At 38.0% G+C, this 20486-nt stretch overlaps 1 protein-coding gene across 7 annotated transcripts in view; it reads right to left on the reverse strand.

The window, feature by feature from the left end:
- Positions 1 to 20486, reverse strand: part of TANC2 (tetratricopeptide repeat, ankyrin repeat and coiled-coil containing 2) — a 370844-nt gene that overhangs the window by 130050 nt on the left and 220308 nt on the right. For all 7 annotated transcript variants that reach the window (XM_087947472.1, XM_087947477.1, XM_087947475.1 and 4 more), the window contains one exon: positions 3250 to 3398. In XM_087947472.1, the coding sequence (XP_087803598.1) occupies positions 3250 to 3398 (149 nt within the window). The remainder of the gene's footprint in view (positions 1 to 3249; positions 3399 to 20486) is intronic.

A 20486-nucleotide genomic window follows, 5' to 3' on the forward strand; every position in this document is an offset into this window, starting at 1 on the left:
TATTCCACAAATCCATGAAAACTCAAATATATAATACATACATATGCAAATATACAGTACATTCAAAGGTGAAAAAAATGACTCATGATATTTTAATGTAAGAAGCTCCCAAAATAAGAATAACAAAGAAGAATAACAAAAAAAAAAGACTAAAACCAAAATTAGAAAAATATAATCCCCCTCCCTTTCAAACCAAACAAGACCCCATTAGGACTGGAAGAATGTGCTACAAACTGGGCTAAGCTAATTTTTAAAAAATCAATACAATTCCTTTCCTATTCTCCCATAAGTGAATTTCTCAGCTATGCCTGGATTATAAGACAAATTTGCGCCTTTTTGCAGGATTAAATAAAAAACAAATACAGAAAAGTGGGGTTTAGCCTTGTTTGCTTTGCTCTTTAGCAAGCTTCCCCCGCCCCCATAAAAGTTTCTGAACTATCTGTGGAGGAAAATCTGAAAAAAATCATTAACTTATCTGGATTTTATCAAGCCTAAGCCATAAGATAAACATTCAAAAGAATAGAAACCTCATGATAGTGAGACTGTGTTTCTGAACTCAGTCAACAAAAAGTTGTTCAATGTGTAACTTTTCTTAAAATTAAAAGCAATTTTATTTGACTTCGTCTTGGCTTCCTTGAAGGAAAATTTGAGGGAAGAAACTGGCTTATACAAAAGAAAGTCATTGTTCTTTAGGATGTATATGTCTGTCTGTATGTATGTTGGCAACTCTCCTGCCTCCTAGACTAAAATTTCTAAGACTCCTATTCAAAAATTGACAATTGTTCTGAAAACCTTGAATATGAATCAACGTGGGGTTTCCTTCCCTGAAATCTGGAAAGGGATACTTTTCTCTCAGACTAATAACATGAGATGGAGTAACTTAAGGAATCTGCCCTGGCCACATTCTCCAAAGATGAACAGAGAAACTTTTATAAAGACCAAACAAGGAGAATGGGTCCTTTACACCAGGGATCCCCAACCTTTTTGACGCCGCGGCCCGGTACCGGCATCAGCTGGGTGCCGCGGCCCGGTACCGGCATCAACTGGGCGCCACCATCTTTTTGACGAAAAGTGCTTCCGGTGACCTCACGGAACCACTTTTCGTCAAAAAGATGGCAGCGCTCAACGCTCCGTGAGCTTTTTCAGGTAGAAATGGCTTTCTACCCAGAAAAGCTCACCGAAGCTGCGCAGCATCTTTTTGATGAAAAAGTGCTTCCGGTGAGCTTTCTACCGGAAAAGCTCACCGGAAGCACTTTTACCAAAAAGATGGCGGCGCCAGCAACCAGCGGCCCGGTAAGAGTTGTTCCGCGGACCGATACCGGCGGTTGGGGACCCCTGCTTTACACAGTATCTTTCCAATGACCTAGCATTGTAAGAACCACTTCAATACTGCTCAGCTTTTTCTAAAAAGAGCTGTTTGTTTGTCAACAGATGCAACATGCTCAAACTCATCCAGAATAATATTCTAACCATAGGTAGTCACTGAGTTATGCTGGCAATTGGTATTGGTACTCCTGTCATTCAGCAATGTGGTCATAAAGCATGATGTCACATGACCATATTACTTAATTATGAAAGTTCAGGCAGTCAAAAAGTTGACAGAAACCCCAAGATATGCAGGTTATTAAGTTAGAAGCTCTAGAAGTATCATGGAAGAAATGAAGGGGTGCTGCAGGGAAGCCTGGACAGGCCACACATGAGTTAGAAGACAGGGGTGCTGTGGTGTGGCATAAGCACAGAGAGGCCAAGGAAAGAAGAATATGAGTCGGTTCATGTGCAGATAGGTGAGAGAGATTTACCAACTTGTGACTTTTCCTGTCATCTTTCCCACTGACTTTGCTTTTGGGAAGCTAGCAGGCAAGGTTGTATAAGGTTGCCATAGGCCACTGTAACTGTCATAAGTGCAACCTGGATGCCAAGCACTCAAATCGTAATCACATAACTGTGGAGGCACTTCAACAAGTGGAATTTCAAAAACCAATCTTAAGTTTCACTCATTTATTTTTGCCACATTTTTGATGGTCTCTGAGTAAGTGGTCAGTAAACAAGGATTGTCTGTACTAGAGGGCTGCCCTTCCTAGAAAAATAATTAGCAACAAGGGAAGTTTTTAATGGCCAAATGAATGAGTAATCTACAACAACAAATTGTTTAAGTCCATTGTTTGATCATATTAAGGATTTTACTGTGTTTTTGTTTAATCTGTATCCCATTTTTAACAAGAATTACTAAAAATAATTTACATTAGTTTCTGTCTAGTGTATCAAAACAGAATTCTTTGCTAAACTAAGATCTGAGAAAAAGACAAATCCTGAAAAGTTCTTCCTACTTGGATCTTATACAAGATAGTCTATTTATCTTCTATTCAGAGTTATATATCCAGAATATTTCTTAATTTGATTTAACTTGACTTGGTAACTTCAATCTCTGCATATTTACAAGTTTTAGCAGAGGTAAGAATATCTCTGTGCTGGAATCACCAGCTAAAGAATATTCTACAGTAAAGAGGAGTGGGGGATGAAGAGATATACTTAAGGTAAACCAAATTTGATTGCAGGAAATACGATTTCAGCAACAGAGTGGTCAATGTCTGGAATACTCTACCTGACTCTGTGGTTTCTTCCCCAAGCCCCCAAAAAATTTAACCTTAGACTGTCTACTATTGACCTCACCCCTTTCCTAAGAGGTCTGTAGGGACATGCATAAGCGCACCAACGTGCCTATCATCCCTGTCCTATTGTTATTTTTTTCTAGATTACTACTACTACTACTTTTCTAGATTACTACTACTACTACTTTTATGTCAAGGCTCCATTCATGTCCCTATCAAATTGCCCATCAAAATATCTATCTACTCCCGGTCCACCTGCTTTCAAACTGCTGGATCAGTAGGAGCTGGAATGTGTGATGGGAGCACATCCCACCCCATCCCGTAGCAACTAACTAGGTCTAAAACATGAGCCTGCTGATCATCAGCCCAGCATACTAACCACATGAACCACCTAACCATTGCCAGACTACTGAAGCCCTTATCTACTGGTTCACATGGGAATGCAGTCAGTCTGGCAATTCTTGAAAATTCATGGACTTGTTCTGGTTGCTTTTGCCTGGCAAGTTCTAGTTAATCACCAATATGTATGATTTTCAAATATCTAATACAAGATGAGATTTGAATTATAGCATGCAGTATTTTGTTTTCCAGAAATATAATACAGTGAAATACTTATCATTCTATACAGTTTTAAGCTCACCTGATTGTCTTCCTGTCCTTCCATATTATACTGATTCCCTGCCTGTAGCTCAGTGACTTTTTCTCCAAGGAGGAAGCCCAGGCGAGTCATGAGTGTGTTTGCTGCCTCATCTACAGAGGGAGGAGGTCCCAGTTCCTGTTCAGTTTCACCTGCATGGAACAAGAAAAAGGATTTTAATTATATCCTAGATTTTATATATTTTCATATATAAAAAATAATAATCTTGCACTTGTAGCACTGAACGTATTCTGTACACTATTATAAGAGGCTAGGGGATATGCTTTTTAAATGAAAAAGTGCTGTTGGGTTGTTATATTTCAGGTTGGCCCAATTCATGGATCTGAAATAATTACATTGATAAATTAAAAAGAATTGGGGATCATAAGGAATAATGGTTGTGCTATCTGTTGTTCAGAACCTAGTGGTACAGCAGTAGCAGTGCAGCTGATGAGTGTCAGTGAGGCCTGGAGATAGTATAGGTACTCAACAGTATGAGTTTCAGAGTTGCAGCAGTGACATTTGGTAGTGGTGGATTTATTGAGTTTCAAAAAAAGTTGGCAGGGCAGCATGCAGGTAGCATGAAGCCTATGGGCCATACATTTCGCAAGCTTGCCTACACTATACTCAAAATTTTATTAGAATATAATTACCCAACAGTGGGTTTTTATTAGTGTTTTCAGCCATGTAATTTTAAATTTGGAAAATATTTATATAAATTCTGAGACAAAAAAATCCTACATACATCTGTTTATAACAATTTGTTTTAGATAACATATAAGATGTAAATATTTATGATTTGGTATTTTTTCTGCTCTATATCAGGACCACTTATAAAAATAAAAACTTGCAATTTACAGTCTTAGCATAAGAATTTCATGCAAGGAATAAAATACAAATTTAGATATATACCTTGTCCCATTTATTCTGAAAGATAATTCTAAACTAGATGGGCAAAACAACAGAAAGCAGCCTCAAAAGATATTTATATTACATTTGTATCATGAAATGGAACAGCTCAGATCTTTTGTTTCATGTCAAGTAGTCTTTGTGATCTTAATAGAAATGCAGTCTCTCTTTTTTGTCTTCCAGGAAGGTTTTGTTCAGTGCTGTATTATTTTTAGACAAACAAATGAATGCTCATAGAAAAGACAGCAGATAGTTTCCTGAAGTACATTTAAATCAGCAACCATAATGTGTTTGCTAACACTACTTTCTAAAAAAGATGGCACTGAGCAAGATGGTTTGCTTATGGAATGGCCCTTTCACTTGTTTAATGTGCATATATTACTATACATTTATATGTATTTGATTAAACTGTTCGTAGAATATTCCATTTTTAAATAAAACATTCCAAGTGGGAAACAGTATGTGTAAAGTAATCGCATTTTCCACAAACCAAGACTTAGGTGAGTATGAAACTTTTGCATAATATTCTTAATTTCACATGATACAGGGAGGGAGGGGGGAGAGAGGGAGGGAAGGAGGGAGAGGGAGAGAGCGGGTGCAAGCCATTAAAATATAACATGACAGCAAACCGCACTCCCTTCTATCAATGATGAGGTTACCTAGATTGGATAATGAAACATCGGCAAGTAAACAATGAAGCTGAGACAGTGCCAAGGACCACTCACCCAACTTGGAACTTGCAATTTGCTGGGACTTCATCTTACTTAGGAAAACTAGAGAATCATTTTGATATATGCAAAATAAGTGGAGCTGCTCCAGAAGATCACTGTGAGAACTTTCATATTGGTCTGGGAGACTTAAACCAATACTAGCTTGTTGGCAAATTTCCATAATTTAATTATTTCTATAAACTGAATTGAAGTAGAATTAACAGTAATCACCTTCCCTTACTAAAGATAACTTTTTCTCCTTAAAGCTGTGATTTCTGTAGATATATATTTTTCATTGGCAGATACTAAGGCAAGAGCTCTAAATATTCCAACATGCTTTTTTTTTTTTTTTGAGTTTTGGAACACTCATGTTGAACTAATAAGAAATTTGACAGGCCCCCATGCATCTATTATATATCTCTTTTACAAAGCCTTCAAGAACATTTCACTATTGAGATATGGAAAAACACACTAAATTCAAGAATTAGATCTAATTACGAGTTTGATTGTAATTGTATGGCTACCAAAAAGATTCAGTTAGTTTCTAAAAGTTGTATCACAAAGAAAGTGATATCTATATTGTCTGTTGGGGGGGAGGAGGAAAACTTCAATGAACTTATTACTCATTGTCTCTAGTTGTCAAAGATAAAAATCTGTCCTTATTCTGGCATATCCTATCGGCCCAGGTAATTGACCCATCACACACTTACCAAACCAATGGAAATTTGGGAAGCCCTATTTTGCGTTCTTTATGGTCCAAGGCAGAGGATCTTTCCATATCAGATGAGCTCCTCCCCATTGGCCATCCATTTGAGTTAGGAGAATTATTACTGATGTAGTTTCATCACTGGCCAACATTTTATACAATGCAGTGCCCAAGGATACCAACCCAAAGAAATTTCTGCTAAAAAGGAGAATGAGACAAGGATGTATTCTAGCTTCCCTTTCTTTAATTCTCTTATTGACAAACTGAATAGTCAATCTCTTCATTCACCAAAATTGGGAAATAGACACATCTCTATTCTTCTATATGCAGCTGATGCTGTGCAGCTTTCTCAAACATAGATTGTCTTACTTCATATACTACCTGAACACTGCCCCCCAAAATCTAGAAACTAATTACTCTAAAACCAAAGTTATAGTTTTTGCTAAGCACCCTAAGACACATTTCTAACAACTAACCATTTAATGGAACAAGTCAAGACAGTTAAATATCCGTGGATTCTCTTCCAAGCTACTGGAAACTATAAATCTCATACCAACTAGGTACTTTCAATGCATAAAAAAACAATTTTGCCTTTGCAAACCATTTGTCCACAAGAGCTCAGCATTTACCTTTAGTTATTAAAGTCTTCTCAGCTAAGCTTCTTTTTGAAGCTCAGTTGGGCTCTTCCATCATTCCTTTCTTTGGAAAGAATTGAGACCAAGATTTTGAGAACCATCTTTCAAGCATTTTGTTGCATTTCAAATGCTGTCCCTTGCCATGAAGCTGACTTCCTTAAAATTGAAACTTCTGCCTGGATTTACAGTATATCTTCCTCTATTGGCTTAAGCTCTCCTTCTTTCCAATCAGCTTGGCTCCATTAATTATAGCCAAATGCTTACAATGTTTCTGGAGCCAGGCAATACTGTGAAATTGCAACTTTATGGCTGTTCATGGCCATGAATAACAACTTTATGGCTATTCATGGGCTATGTAGGTGGACTAGCTGATCTCAAACAGCAAGCCATTGATCTAGAGTTGCAAGAAAACTTTCCAGCTCTAGCCAGAAATATCATCTTGAGTCATTCTGCACATTTCCACCAACCAGTTTGATAGTGGTGTAACAATCCCAAAATTCAGAAGGGCCTTATCCGTAGCCAGATTCAATGCCCTCCCAACAGCCATTACCAAAGGAAGATACCAAAAAATACCCTTTGAACAGAAAGTGTTTTCATAGAGGAATAATTGAATTGATGGAACATGTTATTTTTATTGCCCTCTATACGCAGGTGCTTGCCAGGAATTATGATTTTCATTCTCTACTAAGTATCCTATTCAATCAAATTGTTATTATCAAGGAAATTTTATTTCCTTTACCACAGAAAAATATTGTTCTATAATCTGCACAGTACACTGTATATTAACTCTAATCCTTTTTAGATAGAATAACTATATTTTTCCTTTTATCTTAACTGTCCTTGATTCTTATGTTTTATTTGATGGTCTATGACCAAATAAAGATTTGATTGTTTGATTGAATGTTTGAACTGGATAAAACTTGATATTAGCTTTAATTGCTTGAAAGTGACTTGTTCATTGGGATACTGTTGATATTCATGATTTGATCTGTATTTTAAAAACTTATAAACTAATCACTATCATACTACATCAGTAGAAGTTGCCAATAGAAGAGAATACTGTAGCAGCAAAAATAAAAGAATAGCAGAATCTTTCAGAAAACAGCTGAAAATAGATCAGTTCTTTTAAAAAGCCTTTTCCTTCTGCATTGTATTCACACAGCCTACATGAGGTTTCCAAGCAACTAGTCAAAGTTCAGAGCTGCAGCTAAATAAAGCTTTAATGAGATTCTTACATCTGCAATAGCCTGAAGCTGTTCAAGATACTAAAGAACCTAATTGATAAACAACAGATTTAGAGCAAGTTGCAATAACTCAGGGAATAAAAGTATTTTATTTCTAATAATGTTATTTGTGTAGATTAAATTAACAGCTAAACATACTTTTCAAACTATAAATAATTTAAAATGAAAAAAAATGGGGAAATGACATCATGCTATGGAAAGCACCAATCATTTACAATTTGCTTTGATGGGATACTGAAGAAACAAGAAAAAACAAAAACACATCCCATTATATTTTTATTTGTTATTTGTTTATGATCCAACTTTATTAATTTTACAAATAACTCAAGATGACAAACATATCCAACATATCCTTCTCCTTTCCCCCCCACAATAACAACCTTGTGAAGTGAGGTTGGACTAAGAGAGAGAGGCTGGCCCAAAAACACCCAGCTGGGTTTTATCCTTAAGGTGGGATTAAAAATCACAATCTCCTGGTTTCTAGCCTGGAACTTTAATCAGTAGATCAAATTAGATATATAGTTATGTTACTTACATGTATCTTCATATATTTCTGTATGAATCTCTGTAATTGCACAAATTATACACTTCAGCTTTGACAACTATTAAACATTTAATACCACGAGAAAGTCTGACAGTGAAAAAGAACAGCAGAATCAACAGCCACCTGTTAAAATAACTTCTCTTGACATAGAAGCAAGGAAAGCTTCTACTAAAAAAACAAAAAACAAAATCTGAGCTGGAATGTCAAAAGCACAAATATATCAGATGAAAGACCAGAATTTCACTTAAATGAAAATAAAACATGAAAACTAAAAAAACCAAAAATAAACTGTAATAACTAAATAATCAATACAAAAATTATACTGTTTAAAAAAATAAAACAAACTTTAGGAATATTCAAACAAACTAAATAATATTGGTCAATTAATAGCAATGGTACATAAAATAGATCTGAAAGGTTCAAATATTTAAAGGGATATAAAACTGACAAAGAAACATACATTGACTGTATTTTCAACCACTTCATCATAAAGTCCTAAGTGTAAGGAATTTTCCTAAACTTTTCTTCAAAAATAATTGTTAAAAATGTTGCAGTATATTAGGGTAAATGCTGTCCAAAATTTAGTATTGTAATATTGGATCATGGCTTATAACAGGGTGTGAAATTGGTGGCCCGTGGGCTGGACATGTCGCGCACAGGCCACACCAACCCAGCTTCACGAATGAGGAAATCTCACAAAATGTCACATGAAGGCAATGTGATATGGCAAGTTTGACACCCGTGGCTTATAAGGTGGCTTATAAAGTGATCTGATCTAGTCAGAATAAAAATAACATATCAATGATAAGATACAGCCCTGCTCAACTCTTTTACGCAATAATTAACCTCAAAGAGCACCAACAACCCCCACAACTTCTGTACAGATAGGAATTACTGTATATTCCATTGAATTTTTAATCTTCAATTTTCATAAAGTTTATTTATTAACAAGACCATGAATCCATCTACAGAATTTTAAAATTTGTACCATTGCCTACATCTAGAAAAAAATTAAATGCAAATCTAAATTCAATAAAGGAAGCATATACTGCAGATCCAGTTTCAATTAGATTAGAGCATGATCTATAATCAAACATCCAGCTCTAAAGCCTAACTGGCTCTTTATGTTTTGAATTATCCCAAATTTACTATAAAGATGTTATACATAATATTTCCAAAAAGTACTTAGAGGTCTATAATGAACAGGTAAATCTCAATTGACTTTTTTTGACAAATGACACTATAATGACTCAGCTCCACTTTCTTCAAACCTGTGCAGAACAATCTATGTAGGTAAAGACAGATGCTAACATTGATTATTCTAGATGATTACTCACAATTGCAGTAGTGATAAAAAATTTACCCAGCTTAAATTGTTTCACTAGCTCTGCTATTTCTAAATGTGTAACAGGTACCCAGCCTGGGAACAGACTGTCATCAAAGCTCCACAACAAACTCTTTTAGCTCTTCAACCTACATAGTATCCTGAAGTGATCTCCCACACTTTTTCACTGGTGTAAAAAAAAACCCCAAAGGTGGTCTGGAAAATGGATGAAAATGATTCAAAGCTACATACATCCTTGACTTACAACCATTTGTTTAGTGACTGTTCAGTTACTACCCTGAAAAAAGTGATTTATGACCATTTGTATGCCTGGCAACTGGCATGTATTTATGATAATTTTTTGTGATTTTCTGACAAGGAAAGTCAATGGGGAAATCAGATTCACCTAACAACTGTGTTACTAATGTAACAACTGCAGTGATTCACTTAATAACTGTGGCAAGAAATGTAGTAAAATGGGGCAAAACGGATTTATCTGTCTTGCTTAGCAATGGGAAATTTGTACTCAACTGTGGTCCTAAGTTGAGGACTATCTGTAATTCTATATGGCAAACAAATATGAACTTTCAGTAACTGGTGTGTCCTCTATAGGTAGCAACATGTATAGCTAAATGTTTCTGATTACTGTTAACACTCCTGCACATCAGCTTAGAGGTATTTTAGCACAATGCAATACCTTCAGCTCCGGGATATTGGTGGGCTTCTTCATATGAATTGCCCATTTCAGGTCCTTCCAAACATTTTTATAGGATTACAATTACAATTCAGTTTATTACCGTCATAGACCAGAACAAATAAAAACACTCAGTAAATATACAATTAAAAATTCTAGTATAAAATAATAAATAACAACTAAAATCAATGATAAATCCAGTCTGTCAATTATACATGGCTTAACTATACTAAAATTACAATCCATAAATTGTGTGGCCCATTGCCAGTTTAATACTAAAAGGGACAGGAATAAGCAGTGCAATGGGTTTGCCACATTTGTTGTATAAAATAGCTGTGGTGGATTAGACACGTGTTACCAACCAGTGCTGCTGCGCGCACAATCTAGCCACCTGCGCTATAGTTACGGACTGTTCATCCTTAAGCACCACTGTAGATAAGCAGTGTCAGAATGGCTAGGATACCTAGTAATTATTGGAATATTTTTTTCCCGAATTTCTCTATAAAGGAACATCGAAGGAGTATGTGACCAATGGTCTCCATCGCTTCTGAGTCACAGGAACAGAGTCTTTCAGTCAATGGTATCTTTCTATACTTGCTGATGGAAGAGCATGGCACCGAAAATGCTCTCCAATGGTTTGCTGACTCCAACTGGCTAAAATAGCTGACAGGAGTGACAACATATCTAATGGCATCTGGAGCCAGATACAGCGGAGCTTTCCCTAAGTCTTTTGATGTCCTCTATCCTTTGTCACAAGGTTTGTTTTGCTTGATCGTAGTCCAACTTGAGTATTGGGGCTGGGGAGAAGTCTAGTTTGGCAAATGTGGACTCGACAGCCTTGATCCATGATGAGGAGAATTTGTTTTGGAGGATTAATGGAGAAAGACCTTGCGGAAAGAAGTTAAGCTTTAGCTACAGATTTAAAGCGCTATACAGATTCTTGCTTCGACTTTTGTCAATCCTGTCTCCAGGAGCAGAAGTGCATTTGAGACACAACGTGGCATCTGGAGAATTGATCTAATGAATTTGGATTGAACTTTTTCCAATGGTGCAAAACATGAAGCTGAGGGTCTGAGTAAGGTCCCATAAAGAAACTGCTAGCAACTTGGCCAGAAAAAGCTTAATTGCGGCAGGGACATAATATCCTCCCTTTGTGTAGAAAAATTTAAGGATGGCGCTCGCTGATCTTTGGCCCAAGGCAGCCGCATATTCACCATGTGCTTTTCTTGAACCAGTGACTTGGATGACCATCCCTATGTATTTGAAGTGGTTATTTGCTCTATATTATGGCCATTTTGATACCATGAATAGAATTTTGACCTTTTTGCAAAGGCCATAACCTTTGTTTTCTCATCATTCATGTCCATTTATTGTAATTACAATACTGAACAAGGGCTCGCAAGCGCTCTTTTAAGACCTACTGGTATCCTGGAGACGATAACAGCGTCATCTGCATGGACCATCAGGGCGATGCTTCAATCACCTATTTTAGGGGGTGGTAATTTGGTTTATTTAACTATTTTACCATGTCGTTTATACAGAAGTTGAAATGCAAGGGGGCCAAATTGAACCCCTGTTTAACCCCTTTTTTAGTTTGACTGACTTCGAGAGGAACCCTTGCATATTACACCTCACCTTGAGGGGTGTTTTAGTATGTAGGGCACATAACAGATGAAGATACCTGTGGTCAATTGAGGCAGCTTCCAGCTTCTCCCATACCTGGTAACCATATCAAAGGCTGCCTTAAGATCTATAAAACTGGCATATAATGATACAAGTCTATTTGACATATATTTTTCAATCAGATGATGAAGAACTAAGCACTAATATATAGTGACTCTCCACTTTCTAAACCCAGCTTGTTTTTCAATATTCTATAGGATTAAAATTAGTCATTCCGAAACAATAATAAAAGATAAATGTACATATGTACATACCTACATATTAAATACATAAATAAGTTAATACAAGCTAAAATAGAGAGGATGGGAGAGAGGGAGGGAAATGGGATCTGTGTTTAGTCAATCAACCACCTCCACTATGATGCTCTCCTATTGAAATTCACAGTTGTATCAATGCTGACAAATTGTTGTGATACATCACATTTCACAGATTGGGTAACGTTCTTATGCTGGAATGCAACGTTTGCCTTTCACCAAACATAACAGAGTTCTATTTTGGTGTTGTCAATCCAGAGAATATTCTTCCAATAACTTTCTGGCTTATTCATTGTGCCTTTCAAATCTGAACAAAGCAATGTTCTTTTTTAAGGGCAGTGGCTTTTTCCTTGCAGCCTGCCATGCACATGATTGCTGTTCGGTGTTCTCCATTGTGGTGGAGATAGCATTTAGGATTAGGATTGGGTGATCAGTCTCTGCCTATGATTGGACTGAGTCTGTCAAAACTTTGATGACACTCCCTCTGCTGTTAGGGACCTTCCCAGAGATTGACTCAGTCAGCTTGTTGGACGACGTGTTAATTTCTTCTCCTAGCAAATTTAACAAATCCTTTCAAATTGATTGGAAAAATAGGAATAAAAACACCAATCCTGAATTCTATTGCAAGCCGGAACCGGTCTACCACTTTGACAGCTGTCAAACTGCAGCATGGCCGGGGCTCTGCCCTGGTCGTTGGACTTCAGATCGGTTGACGGCCGATCTACAAGGTACTGAAGTTCTGGTTGCGGGAGGAATTTGAATACCATCCTCACCTCCTTCCCGCACTCTGGCTTGGGAGGCTCCCAGCGGTTTCAGCCAATATTGGAGATGCTGAGATTAACCACAGTAGCCTTTAAAGGAGCAGAAGACCTGCAGCGAAGAGTACAGGTAGTGAGAGTAGGTTTAGGAAAGTGAAAGCCTGCAGCGTGCTCGGGTGACTCCAGAGTAAGATTGTTGGAGTCAGAGATGGCAGAATCACAAAAGGCTAGCCGCAATATCAGGAGAGGGGAGGGGGCGGCTTCATTTTACAGCCCTAAGCCAAAGGACAAGGCTGCAGGAACCCGAAAGGGCTCCAAGGCAGCAGAGAGGGACGAGCGCCACAGGGACAAGGCATTGGATAAAGTGTCCTTTTAACAATAAGCAGCCCTTTCGAGGGGCTGGGGGTCGTCCCAGATAAAATGGAGATCAACCCTCCCATTGGGGGACGTTTGGCCTTGTTTGCCAGGCATTGGAAGGAAGTAACCACTGACACCTGGGTCCTGGAGACAGTCCACTCCGGACTATCTATAGAATTCCTCTCTATGCCCCCGAGGTTTTTCATTCGTTGCCCTATCTCTAGGAATACAAAGAGAAGGAACCTTACGGAAACAGCTATTCAGCACCTGCTGGAGATTCAGGCTATTCAGCTGGTGCCTGAGGGTCAACAAGGCATGGGATTCTATTCCATATTGTTTGTAATCCCAAAAGCCTCGGGGGGATGGAGGGCACTTCTGGATTTGAAACGCCTTAACCACCGGGTGAAATACAAGTAGTTCAAGATGCATTCACTCCAGTCCATCCTGGAGGGAATTAGGGAGGGGGACTTCCTTACTTCCATTGATTTAATGGAAGCCTATCTCCATATCCCTATTATCCCTGCTTATCAACAATTCCTCAGGTTCTGCTACAATGGAAGGCACTACCAATACAGGGCCTTACTCTTTGGACTTTCCTCAACCCCCAGGTCATTCACTAAGCTGTTGGCAGCTCTGGCAGCCCACCTTAGGACTATACCAGTTAGGGTCCAGTGTTATCTCGATGACATATTGGTCCAGTCATCTTCCCCATCTAGAGCTGTAGAGGATTTAGAGATCACCATTCAGGTGCTCCAAGAGCATGGCTTCTCTGTCAATGAGGCCAAAAGCCACTTCACTCCCACCAATACCTTACTCCATTTGGGAGCTGTTATAGATACTAATTCCTGCAAGGTGTCCTTATCCCAAGAACGTCAGGAGAGTATCAGGGCGTTAATTGGACAAATGAAATCTAAACCCAGGGTATCCCTGGCTACCCTTTCTAAGGTCCTGGAGGAAATGATATCATGCATTAATACAGTGCCCTGGGCTAGACTGCATGCCAGGTCACTCCAAAGGTACCTTCTACCTTATCAGAAGACAGGTAGGAGTTGTTCCCTCTTACAGGTCAGATTAACTCCATTGGTCCTTAAGTCTTCAAGATGGTGGTCATCTGAGGCGCTTTCCATGGGACTCCTATTCAAGGAACTGAACAGTTAGTGCTGACCACAGATGCCAGTCTTCATGGCTGGGGTGCCCACATTCAATCCAGGGTGCTCCAAGGACAATGGTCCCAGGCAGATTTGGACCATAATATTAATTGGTTAGAGCTTCAAGTGGTCCATCTGGCTCTGAGACAATTAGAGGATGTGGTCTCAGATAAGGACATCCTAATCTTGACTGACAATGTGCCAACCAAGGCACACATTAACCGCCAAGGTGGGACTCATTCAGGGCTTCTGATGCTGGAGACAGAGCAGCTTGGTTTATGAGCAGAGGGACACCAGGTGTCACTCAGAGCTGAGCACATTGCAGGTGTGGCCAATGTTGAGGCTGACTGGCTTAGCAGAGCCACCATTGACCATGCAGAGTGGTGTTTGCATCCCAATTTGTTTCAGGAGCTGTTGGAGCGCTTTGGATGCCCAGCAGTGGATCTCTTCGCTTCCCAGAACAACATGCAACTCCCGAGATTCTATTCCAGGTTTGCGGTTCCTGGGGCGGAGGGAACAAACGCCTTATGCAGCCCTTGGCCACAGGAGATCCTGTATGCCTTTCCTCCTCTGCCCCTGATCCTGAGTGTCATCCAGAAACTGTTGGTGGAAAGAGCAGAGCTTATCCTTGTAGCCCCTCATTGGCCCAGGAGGCCATGGTTTGCAGACTTAGTAAACCTTTCCATTTCCAGACCTTGGAGGATACCAGAGGACAGAGTGTCGCTCAGCCAGGGGCCAATCTTGCATCCAGAGCCCCAGTGACTTCACTTGGCCGTCTGGAGATTGAGCGGGGATCTCTGATCCGGGACAATTATTCCTCCAGAGTAATAAGAACTATCCAGGCCTCCAGGAGACCCTCCACCAACCGCATCTACGATGCAACCTGGAAAGCTTTCAGTGCATGGTGTTGTAAGTATGACATTGTCCCTTCTGAGGCCTCGATTGCCCAGGTGCTGGACTTCCTCCAAGAGGGCCTGGACAAGGGGCTTTCACCTAATACTCTGCGGAGGCAGGTTGCAGCCTTGTCCTCTGTTCTCTCCTTGGGGGGAGTGGAATCTTTGTCTAGACATCCCACAGTCCGCAGGTTTCTGAAGGGGGCTACGAACCTGAGGCCTCCAGTGGTTCATCGATATCCAACATGGGACCTCTCTAAAGTACTGCAGTCACTGACTGAGGCCCCATTTGAACCACTAGGGTCAATTCCCTTGCAGTTTTGTCTTGTAAGGTAGCCTTTCTGGTAGCGATCACCTCTGCCAGAAGGATTTTGGACCTGGCAGCCTTGTCTGTCAGGAAAGACCTTTGTGTGTTTCATACCAATCGAGTGGTGTTAAGACTAGACCCTTCGTTCATGCCAAAGGTGAACTCGTGGTTCCACAGATCCCAAGAACTAATTTTACCTGACTTTTGTCTGAATCTTGTGCATGCGTTAGAAAGATGATGGCATACTCTAGACATTCGGAGGACATTGAGGATTTACATCAAGAGGACATCGTCCTTCAGGAGGTCTGAATCCCTCTTTGTTTCCTTTCCTTTCAACCTTCCACCATGGGCTGCAAGGTAACTCAAACGACTGTGGGGAGATGGATAAGACTTTGCATATCCAAGGCCTACCAAACACAGGGACTTGCAGTTCCTCCAAGGATAACAGCGCACTCAACAAGAAGCGCGACAACATCGACGGCGTGGGCCACCCAGGCTTCTCTGGAGAAGATTTGCAGGGCGGCTACCTGGGCCTCTCCTTCTCTGTTCATCAGGCACTATAAGCTGGACTCATTTGCTTCTGCTGAGGCAGCTTTTGGACGGAGGGTTCTGCAAAAGGTCCATTCTGTATAAGGGACTCGGACTGCACTACGCCCACCCATAGGACAGCCAGCTTTGGTATGTCCCAATCCTGAATTGCTATCACAATGGAGAAGGGTCGTTGGTCCTAACCTGATACGACCTTTCTCATTAGGCCCACCCGTAGGACAGCTGGCTTTGGTATGTCCCAATCCTGAATTGCTATCACAATGGAGAAGGGTCGTTGGTCCTAACCTGATACAACCTTTCTCTTTGTGTGGAGATAGCACCATTCTTTCGTGGTATGTTCCGAATGTAATGGTGTGTATTATACTTATAGAAGAACACGTCAGTCTGTCACTATTCCTTCACCAATTTCTGGGGAGGTCCCTAGCAGCAGAGGGAATGTCATCAAAGTTTTGACAGACTCAGTCCAATCACAGGCAGAGACTGATCACCCAATCCTAATCCTGAATGCTATCTCCACACAAAGAGAAAAGTCGTATCAGGTTAGGACCAACGACCCTTCTCATAAACACTAATGTTCGCCAATGCAAGACAGGCCTTTAGTTCCTTTCAGTCTTATTAAGTAGACAAGACAGGAAACACAATCAGATGAATTAATTCTACTTTATTGTAAAGCCAAATTTTACACTTTTGCAAATCTGAAAGTATAATTCTCTCACTGCCTCTTTTACAACCTAAAAAAGTGGCTCTTCAGGTCCTCTTTGTTCCACCAACTATCCAGCTTTGGGCTAGGCTGCCTCTTCTATAATCATTCCCTTGGTATCATTTCTTGGCCCATTCTTCCATGGTCTTTTCCACATACAATTAGTTTCTTAGATATTATCCTACGGTTATTGCAGATCTCCTGGAATACCTTGCTCTTGTTCTAATTTTGATAGATAGACCAGTCCTGGTAAAGGTTATAATACTGCTACTGGTGCCTCCATTTGTACACTATCTGCCCAAAAGAGAACTAGTTCAGTATAAACTCTTTGAAAATAATTTGTCAGCTTTTCTAGCCTGGTGAGCATCAACAACTCTTTTCAGAGGTCCTCAGAAATCTTCTTTGTTACCTGTACTGTGAAGATCAGGCTTTGACACTGAATACCCAGAATTTTGTTTTTTAAATAAGGCAGGATTTCCCACATTCATACCTGCTATCATCTCATTATTTGAAACACTGGATTCTAACTTCCTCTTCAAATGAACTAATAATCTTAAAGGTTCACACCCTTTTCCATGTACAAATATATAGCTTTGAATCATTTTTTTCAATAAATAAATATAATGTTTGACTTATTTGTCTAATTTGGTTCTCTTTACATAGTTTTAGGACTGTTGTGGAAAACAGATTACATTTTAGGTCATATTTATGCAGAAATGTTGAAAATTCCAAACAGTTCACAACTTTCAAGTACTCCTGTAACAGGGCCTCACCACAAAATGCCATTATTATAAGCTAGTTTGGGAAATAGACAACATTTCCAGGAAGAAGGCAATAATATTAGTATGAAGAAGAATACATACTGTAGATGTGACTATACAAGCACCACAAGCTGGATTTACCTTGAGGAAACTTTTCCCTACTCTTATGGTTGTTGATTTTATTAATTTGTTGCAAATATGTACAGGTAATCTTCAACTTACAACAGTTCATTTAGTGAATTCAAAATTACAATGGCACTGAAAAAAATGACATGACCATTTTTCACATTTACGACCATTGCAGCATCCCTACAGTCATGTGATCAAAATTCGGAAACCTGGCAATTGACTCATATTTATGGTGGCTACAGTATCTCAGGATCATGTAGTCTTCTTTTGTGACCTTCTCACAAGCAAAGGCAAGGAAGAAGCCAAATTCATTTAACAACCAGTTTACTATCTTAACTGCAGTGATTCACTTAACAACTGTGGCAAGAAAAGTCTTAAAATGGATCAAAACTCACTAAACAACTGTCTTGATTAACAACGTAAGTTTTGGGCTCAATTGTGATCATAAATTAAGGACTACCTGTATTTTTCAAATAGTCTAAGCAAACAAAGGTTCAATCTAATGCATAATGAATCTTATCTGAAAAGTGAGCTATCTGGAAAAATATGCTAAATCAGAGAGAAAATAGAGGTCATATAAATATTTGCAAATAAATACTATGTTTGCACTCTCAGATCCACTGAAAGACTTTATTTTGCATTTAAACCTGAAGCACTGAAAAGTTGTTCATATGGTACTAAACTGTAGGCTCAATAATATTTAGAAAATCAGTAAAAGAGAGAAGGAATAAAGCTACCGGCTTTATCTAATTTATATCAAAACATAAAATAAATTACTTTTGAATTATCTTCCTATATTGTCAGGTAAGATATGAGATTGCATTGAGTTCCAGTCAATGAATATTAATGGGAGATCAGCAAAATTTGGTTTCAATTTTCATGGCTTCAGTATTGGAAGTTTAGAAATACAAGCAACTAAGGAAAGAAACAATCCAGAACTGAACTGCTGGTATCTTTTTTATCTGAATTCATATTCAAAAATTAAGCTCAGTAAACATGGAAAATAATGTTTCAAAATATTAGAAATAGCAAACTATGGTTTGTAATTACGGAAATTAACCTCATGTGCTCCTTACCCTTTTCTTTCAGCAAAAGGAAAGAAAATTGAATTAAAACAACAACCTATTAAACCAAATCTAATAAATTATGGTTTTAGCAAATCAAAATTTCCAACCAAAATTAAATTATCATTTTGAACTGTAGGGTAAATATGATTAGTACAAGCTAGCAAAGAAGTATGCCAGGATATAAATGATTTTTTTCTTAACTTTGGGAATCTTCATCTCTACCATTACAGATTATCATCTTTGTTGACAGAGCTATACTCTAAATTCACAATAATTGATTATTCCAGATAAGCTGCTATTTTATTGCTATTATTTAATTTACAACACTTTTTTAAATTCATGTTTTATTTGCAGTTTTCCTTTCACACCATACATATTTTGTGGACAGTCTATTGACTGGGTCAATGTCCTTTTTAAACAATGCTAACAATAATAATACAAATACTGTAAATATGTATAATATTAATCTTCCAACTTCAACAATGCCATTCTCTATTTATAATTCTTTATCATTATTCCCATTAATTCATTTAAACATAAATAACATTTCTTTGCACCATGTATTTGTTATCCTATTAAATCACTAATATTTAATATTTTAAAAATTACTCATTATTCCACCATAATTTCAATATCCCAAATGTCTAGAACTACTAATAAGGCCAAATATTAACAAAATTTAATCAATCCTAGGATTATATCTCAAAATCCCTACAATTTCTAATCCTTAAAAGTTTTAAGTTTACAATATATTTTAATATACTGTTAATATTAATAATACAATTAGATTACCTAATCCTAAACTTCCACTTTCTACTCTTAGCTTGTTCTTAATTATAATAAATTATATTATCTGTTAGTATATATGCTACTATTTTTCCTATTTATAGTTTCTACTTTTTCATTTTATTAATATACACTATCCATCATCTCTTAACATTTTTGGAGTTCCATCATTTGTTGACTTTTTAATCACCTTTTTATTTATTTCTCTTGGAATCTTACAACTTTTTAAATATATTTTTATACCCACTGAGGACTCCCTTCGGGTTGCCCTTTGTCTCTTTCTGCTGTATCATTTGAGCACCCATACAACATTTATTTTTTAATGGATGCCAAGGATATTATAAAATTAAATGAGTTTAATTTTTTACAGAACAGTAAAGAGAATATTAAAGAAATTAATAACATTTTGGGATAGGAAAAGAACAAGATTCTAAAGTTCCCTTAATCCTGTGTCTAACTGAATACATAACATTTCTATTTGTATTACATTGCTATTTTTCTTTTAATTCTCTACTCCACAAAAAAAAAACTAAGAAACTGCTTGAATTTGTTAAATCAGGAGAAGTTTTTATGAAAAACGTAATAACTTTAGTACTAATCATTTCTGTAGTAGCCCAGAGACTGAAGCAGGGAAATGACTAAACCACTTAACATAATAATCAAAATCCCCCAAAAGCTTCAGGAATTCGATTGTTGTGTATCCTATTCTTACAGATAGTTTCAGAAATCACAATATCAATGTTGAGGGGGTCCATAGTGCTCTCTGAGCTTTATTCTTTTCTTGCAGATGTTTCATTACCAAAGCCAGGTAACATCATCAATGCTAGCAAATTACTCTCAATTCCACAATGGAAAATCACTAATGGATCCTTCAGTCAGATCACAATCCTGTGATGTGTTTTATTTTTGTACTTCCCTTTTCCTGAGTTTCTGATTACCAATTGTTTGAAATATATTTGCTCAAAAGTATACGTTTATAAGATAAAATGACCCACACAAACAAACATTCAGAGGCCTATTTTGGAAACAATCAGGATTTTTAGTGTTGCAAGCATGTTACAGTCTTTTTTCTGGCTAAGAAT

This window comes from Notechis scutatus, chromosome Z (assembly GCF_049901735.1).
Source record: "Notechis scutatus isolate UNSWTSFEM ecotype Mainland chromosome Z, rNotScu1.2, whole genome shotgun sequence".
Lineage (NCBI taxonomy): Eukaryota > Metazoa > Chordata > Lepidosauria > Squamata > Elapidae > Notechis > Notechis scutatus.